Source organism: Syngnathus scovelli, chromosome 8 (assembly GCF_024217435.2).
Source record: "Syngnathus scovelli strain Florida chromosome 8, RoL_Ssco_1.2, whole genome shotgun sequence".
Taxonomy (NCBI): domain Eukaryota; kingdom Metazoa; phylum Chordata; class Actinopteri; order Syngnathiformes; family Syngnathidae; genus Syngnathus; species Syngnathus scovelli.
Window position 1 is genome coordinate 14,047,513 of NC_090854.1, and position 10,398 is coordinate 14,057,910.

General features: G+C 40.7%; 1 protein-coding gene across 1 annotated transcript; it reads right to left on the reverse strand.

Annotated features, from left to right (window-relative positions):
• Positions 1-6,143: 6,143 nt before the first annotated feature.
• On the reverse strand, positions 6,144-10,391 carry dnajb11 (DnaJ heat shock protein family (Hsp40) member B11). The gene is made up of 10 exons (XM_049728918.2): positions 10,195-10,391; positions 9,735-9,891; positions 9,078-9,175; positions 8,661-8,793; positions 8,204-8,346; positions 8,042-8,124; positions 7,777-7,834; positions 7,579-7,690; positions 7,341-7,500; positions 6,144-6,800 (listed from the first exon to the last, which is right to left on the reverse strand). The coding sequence occupies exons 1-10, from the start codon at positions 10,266-10,268 to the stop codon at positions 6,736-6,738; spliced, it is 1,083 nt and encodes a 360-aa protein (XP_049584875.1). The 5' UTR covers positions 10,269-10,391; the 3' UTR covers positions 6,144-6,735.
• Positions 10,392-10,398: the final 7 nt, after the last annotated feature.

Consider the following 10,398-nt stretch of genomic DNA (forward strand, 5'->3'; position numbering starts at 1 on the left):
ACCATTATGACTGTCAAGCCAAATAAATGTATGAGCACCTCATATTATATACAGTAAAAGCTACAAAACAAACTGACAAATAACTCGTTTTCAAATCAGACGAGTAAAAACTGGTCAAATATTTTTTTAAAAAAGATATAAAAGTGAAGACAATTTGCAATACTAATAATGACACACGAATTCGATGCACAATTTGTCTTCGCGGGCCACATAAAATGATATGACGGGCCGTATCTGGCCCCCGGGCCTTGAGTTTGACACCTGTGCGCTAGAGGAATCTCTGCTAGAATGAAGGGAACACTTTATAAGACAGTACCCCCCCATAAATTGCAGCCTTTAAAATGTAAAAATTGTATTCCAGTACATTGCGTTGTCAATTTTTAAATTAATTATTCAGCCTAACTACTCCCTATAACATTGATGTGTTCATAATAAGACACTGTTAATGTTTGCTTGGCATACTGCCAAAAGTAGAGCTGATCAGAGAAAGAGCAATAGAATTGGAGACCATATGTTTCATGTTATATGATAAAAGTCACCAAAGAATCCCAACAAATATTTTCTCAATGTTTACCTTGAATTAAGAGATACTGTGTTTTGCTAACATACTATGTCTGTGTCTAGTTTACTCTAAACAATCATCAGAGTGATAACACCTTGCAGCTAACAGCGTACTGTATTAATAACATGTGCTTCCCTTCAAATGACATAAACGCTGATGTTTATCGAGCCAACGCAACTCGTCACTAAAACACAGACCTGCTTTGTCAACCCAAATCTAGCCCCCCTCATCATCCATGTTTGGCCATTGCCATGACACTGCGTGGGTCTCCACTGTCAACAAGCGCTCCGCAATCTCCCATTAGATCAGACGCTATTAGGGAAGTGAGGAGTCGCTGAGCAAACAACGTGGCTTGCTTTTAAAGGTGGGTTATCTAATCTAGATGACAGGGATGAGCTGGACTTTGGAGTTCATCGACAGACGCAGGGCAAGAGTTGTTTGGCATGGGCATAAAACACACTCGAGGTCAGACGTAGTCGCCATTGGTTCCGCTCCCCCCTTGTTCCCGGGAACTTCATTAGGAGTATTAGTTTTATGAGTGCAGATAAGAGCCTCTTTGGTGAAGGTTAGCGCCATTCAGGACATCACGCTGAGTTCTGCTGTCTGACTTTGTGCATGTTTGCTCTTAGTAAATGTATTTGAAGATATCCTCCTTAACTTTGAAGTCTTTTTGCAAATCCGTATGAAGGCAATATCTGAATTAAGAAATTGTGTTTTGATAGATACAATGGTACCCATCTTACAGTATTTTTGAGTTACAAGTTATTGCTCAGTTTATTTTTTAACTTTTTGTTATAGAAGTCTCTAAAACTGGGGTGTTTTTTGGCGGGCCGCATTGTAGTCAGCTTCTTTCGGAGGGCCATTATGACTGTCAACCCAAATAAATGTATGAGCACCTCATATTAAATACAGTAAAAGCTACAAAACAAACTGACAAATAACTTGTTTTCAAATCAGATGAGTAAAAACTGGTCAAATATAAAAAAAAGATATTATTAAAAGTGAAGACAATTTGCAATTCTAGTAATGAAACACGAATTTGATGCACAATTTGTCTTCGCGGGCCGCATAAAATGATGTGGCCGGCCGTATCTGGCCCCCGGGCCTTTAGTTTGACACCTATACTCTAAAATATCCTAAAATAGACTTTCAGTTAGGAGTTATGGTAGTGCCACCTGTTGCATTGGTTGCCCACATGTACAGTAAATGCATTTTTGGGGGTAATACATTAGCTACTTAAAAAACTACCTGCCAATGTAAGGACATAGTTTCACTGCTCATACTTGACAGTGTTGACATAACCGATCTACTACTTTTACTTGCGTAAACACTTCGACCGACGTTGCTTTTTACCTCCCATCAGGCCGCCCACAGAGCGTTCAAAGCATTGAGAGCTTGAGTGTTTTTCTGTTTGTTTTGTCTCGTGTTCATCTCCATCCTTTCAAGCTTCTTTATCAACCTCCTCCTCCCGCTCCTGATTGCTGGGGTCCGGGCTCAGGGGCCAGAGGCGGCGGTGTATGCCGACCCGGCGTGGGCCCCGCCTGCCCAGCGTCACCCTTAAGTGCCTCTGACAGCCCGGCGCTGTGTTATTAACTATGATCAGCCACCAGCGGGGGAGCCTTCACCGCAGGAGACACAAAGCCGGCTTTCACCGCGCTTTGCCCCCTCTTGACCCCCAACCTGGCCTAATACATATTTACATGTCTTCATACAGTGCGTGTACAGTTGTTGTAATATAGAGCCATTCATGGGCCTGTTAGGAGGCTCCTCTGGACCGCATCCCAGGCCCCCAGGCTGATGAGTAGATTTTATTTTATTTTTTTAAAGATCAACTTCGAAGGTAGTCTCGCTATGAGGGATTAGTGCGACACATAAACATTGTGCTGTATCGTGTACGGGCGCGTGGCTTTCATCCGTATAGGTGGTCCATGCCGTTTTTTGTCCTCTCAGCCAGGATGTGAGAGAGCCATCAGCCACTTGAAGCAACAACACTGCACGGCTCATTAGATGACAAAATTGGGGCAGAAATAAATAAATGTGAACAGTGAAGAAGAAGTGTAATGACAGTTGACTATGTTTAGCCAGCAGAAAAGCATCGGGATAAACAGCAGCAGAAAAACCCCCAAAAGCCACTTTTTCCCTCCCACGCGGGCCATAATGAGAGCCCCACCATTCAATTGTTGAATAGTTGAGGCTTTGTGCCTTTGAGCTGACTGGCTTTAATATAGAAGCGGCGCATAGACAGCGGGCCCGCGGACCATGTCCTCCCCAGCGGCGTTCAAAGCTGTGGCGTGCTTGCGACATGGCTGACATGCATTATTTCTCACAAGTGCTGCCCTTTTGTTTGCTTTCTGTTCTATCCCCCAAATTGTAGGCTTTGGCTCTTGACACTCTTTACTTCAGCAATAAGCAGACCCCCCTTTTTTGTTGTTTTGCCATCCTCTTTGTGCCCTTGCTGACCCTTACTTATGTCCCATGATGACACTCATGCTATACTTTGTTTTAATTAATAGATCAATGAATGTATCAGATGGTGGACTTGATGACATGACACCATTAATCCAGGGGCGTACATAGGGTAGAGCAACAGGACCCCCCCCACACACACACACACGCCTATCCCTCCACCAGGCAGATCCTGTCATCCACTGGGGGCACTGTGATTGTGAGCATAAATGATACTATGTGTCTCCAGATGGACCCTTTGATTGATTGGCAACCATTCTAGATCGTCTGCCTTTAACCTGAAGTCAGCCAGGATCCACTTACTCTGAGCCCCGACCAGGATAAGTAGTTTATAAAAGGGATGGATAGATACTCTTTTCAAAGTGGCCCCATGAAAAACTGGAACACTTGCTGAGGTGCCAAGCTCATATGCTAACCTCAGCTTTGTTGTATATTATTTTGTACTGTATTGAAGAAAACCATATTGTCTTGGTTCAATAAAATGCAAGGGAAGTGGATATCGTAAAGATTAAGTTTAATACGTTGGCAATACTGCAGCCACGTCATTGGCCTTGCTTGCTACTACTTGTATAATCAGACTTGTCCATATAAATAAAAGCACGTATTTCAAAATATTAGCACTGCATAATTTACATTTTTTCCCCCTAAAACAAATCATTCAGAAAAAGACAGCTGGTTTTAGAGTTATGATGTGTTGTGAGACAATGTTATTGTGGATTGCTCTTGAAAAAAATCAGATCCAAACAATCACACGCGCGCATGCGCACACACGCACGGATTGCCCACTTAGCCGTCACTTTGCTTGTGCCTCACTTAAGCCTGCAGCTACGCTTAGCAGTTATTACACTCAGGGTCAAGTGTGATCCCACTACTTATCTGCATCAACAACTGGAAAAGTGCACTCATTTACGCACGCACGCGCACACGCACAAACGCACATTGGCTCATCGGAGATTCAGGCAGGACATGTAAGTGTAATGCTGCCCTCGTGTGGTCTGCCACTGGTAATTACAAGTGGTTTGGACAAGTTATTGATCTTAATTAGAACCATGCACATCCCATAAAGAAGGTCATAAACACACATAGCACACACTTTTCCTTCCTTGTGGAAGGCACACCACTGACTCAAGGTTCTCACCGGTTGGAGCCATGCAAACTTTGGTACTCCACAAATAATAGAAAGGGAAAATGAAGCTGAGGCAAAAATTAAAAGTTTACCTGAAAATCACCTTGTTAAAAAGAATCATTTCATGTCTGCATGGAATCTTGATCTCCCCGCCATACTTTTCAGATTTCTATTTATTCATTGAACGACTTAGTCCTTTTTTTATACAACTGGCTTTTACTGTAAACAAAAATCAAAGTAATAACGCCGTGGAGTTTCTGTGGTTTGCAATGAAAAAGCCAAGTTTGAGCAGTTTCTCTTATTCTATAGTTGACCATGAGTCTACTAATAACACACTTGAACAAAGTGTGTGGCAGAAGGATGACAAAAAAGTTCGAGTGTGTGAAATGTTTGAAGAGACAACTCCCTGCACCACATCCCTGTTATCTCTGTGGGAGTTCATTACTCACATACGCACACACAGACACACACACACGATTGCTGGGGGTCTGTCTGCATGGGCGGGCCACACCAACCCTGTTGTGATAATTTATTGCTTGCCGACTGATGTGCACATCTGCATGCAACACAATGCTAATGAATGACTATCTGTTTTTACTTCTATTTGTATGTGTGTGCGTGCATGGTGGCCTACAGATAAAGAACCACAGATCTCTGTGACATATAATATTACAAAGGGTGGTTCACATATGACAATACAACTGCTGACTCTGACAAGTGTGAGTCATTAAAACCTTTATTCCCAGTCTGGGGGATAAATGTGTTGTTTTAAAAAAACGTTTAATAATAAAAGATAAATACACATTTCTGTCATACAAGTGTAAAAATAAGTTAACTACTGTGTAAACACTAAAGAAAGTACTGATCTTGTAAAAATGTGATCATCTCTCCATTAAAATATCATTCTGTAAGGATAGATAAGGATAAGCGGTTCAGATAATGGATGGATAAATTAATTATCAAATACTAGTTATGACATCTTTTTTTTTTTGGTCTGGCCAACACACCCGCTGATAAAAATGTTGAAGCTTTAGTGATATCTTCCTCCCCAATAAAGCGATTTTTGTCATATTAGATTGTAGATGCAGACTGTAATCTGACAACCAACCCCGCTTTATCACAAAAATATTATTTTTCCCCTTGAAGCACAAAAATGTATTCACCTTCCCCTTTTTCTTGCAAATGTTTTTTTTATCTATATAAATTCTGCACTTTATAGACATGTTGGGTTGATTATTGGCATTTCCCAATTCAATTTGTTGGAAATATCAATGAGGTAGCTACACATACCAAAAAGCTATGGCTGGATGAGTTCACTTTGAGGGTCACATGATCGGCAGCAAGCATTTTGGAAAATGAAGTTTAGTTGTTCAACGACAGATTTTATGGGCCGCATTTGACCCCAGGGCCTTGAGTTTGAATGGTTGTTTTTAATTCTGTGTGACCTCTGAAAGGCATATTTAAGGCATTTATTTTTATTAAAACTCGTTTTATATTTAATAAACACTTTGGTCTACCACTGTAATTTGTACTATTTGTATTACTGTAATTAAATGTTGGGTCATGATGGCGGTACTTCGAGAGCTAACTACATACTTTTAAATATTGTACTGTAATATATAATTTGTTTAAACTTAAGCCTTTAACCAGTGTTTTCTAGCACTGTAGGTTGTGTGGCATTTAATTATTCCTGTATTTATAATGCAATGAATCAACTGGGTATGCAAATACATTCCAAATGCAAGCGTTTTCCTTAAAAACTCATTCGACTATTCATGTAACTCTATCGCCGCCCACTGGTGAACTCAGATAGTGCCATTTTCATCACAACCGGTAGAAATTTTTATTCATACTTCCCCCCGGCCCCCCCAAAATCGGCAAACCCCACTCAGTTTTAAAACCAAAATGAAAACAAAAACCGAGTTAATTCACAGTTGGAGTCAGCGTTGCACTTTTGTAAAACACAAAATAATAAAAACAACAAAAACGTTAATATTAAACCATTGGAAAGTTTCTTAATTCAAGTTGTATTTTGTCACTGAAATAAAAAGAGGCATTGTAGGAAGTGCAACAACACTTGACCAATTAAACAACTGTATTTACAGCTTTTGACTGTATATTTCCTATGTTGTTCACATGTCAGAGTGCTGTTTTCTCAGCAGCGAACAAAATCTGTGACTGGAATAAACCATCATGTAAAAGAAGAGCCTTTAACATCTTAAGTGACAAACAATTCAAACCCTTGCTAGCTGCAATCATATTGTCAATTTGTATGAATGTCTACAATGCCACTGGACTTGCTCAATTTATTACAAAACCATCTGACCACTGCACCCACTTCTTTTACTGTTCATGTAAACCTGACAGTGTGGTTACAATTTTTCTTAAAAAAAAAAAAAGGGCACGAGAAAGAATGTCGCAATGTAAAAACAAATTGGAGACATCCTGAGTTGGGAAACCCAAACTAACATAAATAGACTGTGACCAGGAAAGTGGTGCAGGTCGCGCTCGTCCTGCTGCTGCTGTGGTTGTTGCAGTTTCTCATATTAATGTCAGTCGAAGCAGCATGAAGTATCTCATGCTAGTAGCCTTGTAGTCCATTGTACACCTTCTGTATGGAGCCTTGCTTCAACACCTTACGAATCTCTGCAAAAACGATTGAAGTCATTTAAATGTCAGTTACTTTGCTTAACAAATGTAATAGAGCAGCACCCACGGTGCCATTTATACCGCAGTGGCCCTGAACAAACAGCACTGGTAGTCACTTAAATCATTTAGAATGTTTCTGTATTAATTAATACTGCACATCAATATGTAGCAGATTTTCACTCTAAATGATATCCATTAAATTTTCTAAGTCTTAAATACAAAACTAAAGACAGTAAAGCACAAATCTGTCTCTTAAATTGTCAAATTATAGATATTTAACTTGAAATCCTGACTAAAAAAAAGCCTCAGTGGTTGAACGTGATGCTTAATTTATTTCTGAGTACTAGCTGAAGTGAAATTCTCACCACTGAGAGCTCACTGGACTTGAAAGACTCTTATTATAGAGCTCCATGATGTTGGAAGCTCATTATGACAAGTGGTCTAATCAATTAATCAAGCACTGATTTTTGCTTCCAAAGAAAGCATTTTTTTTTCTTTTTTTCCTAATAAATCTAACCCCTATCAATTCTGACTCACCCTTTATCTGCTTTTCATTCAGCTGTGTCTGAGGGAACTCCACGTCAAAGGTGATGATGAGGGACCCACGATTATTGATGTTGTCGAAGTTGGGCAGGCCCTCGCCTTTTTTCCACACCCTGGCGCCAGGCTTGGTTACCTTGTCCCGCTCGATGTGCACCTAACAGACAGGAAGGACACGTGTGCAGCGCTTAGATGGCACCTTAAAAAGACGGTGAGCGTGAAAGAGAACAGGTACCTTGTGTCCGTCCAAATGAACAATGTCCATCTCAAAGCCAACCAGCGCTTCCAGCAGGGAGATGGTGACGTTGGTATACAGGTCATCACCCCTGCGCTCGAACACACGGTGTCTACAAAAGACAAACACCGCCTTAATGCTGAGTTCTTGCGCATCCTGTGACCGGAATGTCAACCTAATCTCCAAAGTTGGTCATACTTTAACACTTTGATGCGGAAACGTAGATCTCCGGGTTCTCCGTCAATGTGAGGCTCCCCTGAGTAAGATACATCGTTTTTGATCAGTTAAGAAGTCAGTCAATTTCCCTCACTGCTTGAATACACATTGTTTTCTTTGTATTCAAAACACAGTCTATTTTTTATGCTTTTTAAATACAAAAAAAACAAGAATCACAACATGAGGAGATGCGTTCTTTTGCATCATTAAGTGACAACCGTCCGATATTGATAGCCCTGAAGCTTACCTTCCCCAATGAAGGGATACTCCATCTCATCTCTCACCCCTTGTTCAATTTCCACCTCCAGTGTTCGCTCCTCATTTATCAGCCTGGTGCAATCAAGCAAATGGCACAAAAAAGGTTCAGTTGAGAGTACGTCCCCAAAAATTTGAATAAGGAGAGACTCACTTGACGTTGGGACATTCATCGCACACCATCTCTTGCGTCATCTGGAAGCGGCCTGGCCCGAGCTGTGTGGTCCTCATCTCTGGTCGACAGTTGCACTTCCTCTTGCCGGATGCCTCTTTGGCTACTGGCTTGTTACGCACAACCTGGCCACAAACAAAGACAGTTTTAATAAGACGTAAAACTTTTTTTTTTTTAATAAATGCAACTGCTGTAATCAAAGGTTTCCCGACCACCGACGTGCCCTTGAGCAATGCACCTAACCCACACGTTCACTGTGAAATCACTCCTTGTTTCATAGCGCACTGCCCAATGGAAAACCAACCATTCAAAATCAGGGCCAAATTTGAGTCTTCATTAACCTAATCTGCATGTTTTTTAAAGTGGCTGGAAGACAAAGAACACCTTCATAACTTGCATGGTAAAAACATGCCAAGTCAACATGGAACCTTCTACTCACTTCTACAAAGTTCCCAGAGTAGACCTCTTCAAGTGTGACCTCCAAGTCAAGCACGATGTCATTTCCTCTGGGGATGTTTCGGTCCTGCTGCTGTCGATTGCCTCCAAACATGAAACCAAAGTCGCCAAAGAAACTACAGGAGAGAACAATTGTAACTCAATGCTGTAGTATCGCCAGGTAGTAATCACAATTTTCAGGAAAAATAAGGTCAACCAAGGGTCTCTTTCTTTCCGCTTTGATGCTAAAAAAGATGTTATGTTGTCATACTTTTGTCAAAAAGCTCTTTTATTCCTTGTTAATACATTATATGGCCATCTTAAGTTCACAATTAAAGATGTTAGGATGTTCAAATTAATGTGGATTTCAATGTAATTAAGAATCTAACTATTGTCTTCCATTTATCTGAACAGGACCAACCTGGAGAAGATATCATTGTGTGAACTATGGTGGCCCTCTTTAAGTCCATCTTCTCCATATGCGTCATACTGTTTTCTTTTCTCTTCATCTGATAGAACCTATAAATGAAACAGAGTCCCAGTCATTAATTTCAGACATTCAGAAATTTAAAGCAGAACCATGTTAGTAAAGATATTGTTAAATTAATCCAAATCAGACATTGTCCATCAAAAACCATTAATATCTTTGTGAAGGTAGAGGGTGTAATGGAGCTCATTTATTGGATGTCATTATATTATAACACAGGTGTATCTATTGTTGTTGCAAGCGGTTCTGTTGATAACCTTATAAACATTAAAAAACTCGAAAACAGATTTTAAAAATGCATGTTAGGACAATTAAAGCAGTGCAATCCAAATATTGTAAGGAAGCACCTGCAGGCTTATATAAAACAACCTTTTATTTAGATGATACCGTGTCAGCCAATCAGATACAGCCACACGCTAGAATTGACCAATCACGACGAGCCTAGTGTTTCCAACGGCAACCGACCAGCTAAGCGTATAAAGTCGTGTGCCGAGTGTTTCCGGGTGACATTTCACGACAAAACCTTGATTTTCATTTGCAAAATCACTTCTGATGCTTATTATGAAATATTTTTTTAAAAATGTCTCATACCTCGTAGGCTGCGCCCAAGTCGGCGAATTTATCCTGAGCTTTGGGGTCGTCTTGGTTCCTGTCGGGGTGTAACTGGAGAGCTAGCTTTCTGTAGGCTTTCTTGATGTCCCTGATTGATGCACTCTTGCTTACCCCAAGGATATTGTAAAAATCTCGCCTGTACGTGAAAAAAAATAAGCTTCAAAACAACGACAAACGTGCACACTACATCACAATAGTCCTTTCGTTGGTATCAAAGGGACAGTAAACCGCCTACTTTGACAAGTGCGTGTTTTTCCTGATTTTAAATACTAGTTTGCTCCATTTAATGCCACAATTACACCAACACAAAGATAACTGTAAAAACAAGAGTAGTTTGGCCGATTCTTCGCTCCACTGGTTGAACCAATCACAGTGGAACATGTGTACCAGCTGGCGATGCTGCCTGACCGACTGTTCCGGTGCAAAACCGCTTACTTACCCGGCAAACACGGCAGTGATAACCCAGAAAATCAAACAGCACACGGTGCACAGGTTCATCCCTTTGGTCGCCATATATAACCGCCTAAATATAAATATTTCACGAAATCCTTTAAAAAAAGAAGAGCCGGTTTCAATTGAAGGTTGGATCCAGCAGCCTGTCACAGGAAAGCCTTTTTCCGGCTTGTCAAGGAAGTCCCGCCTA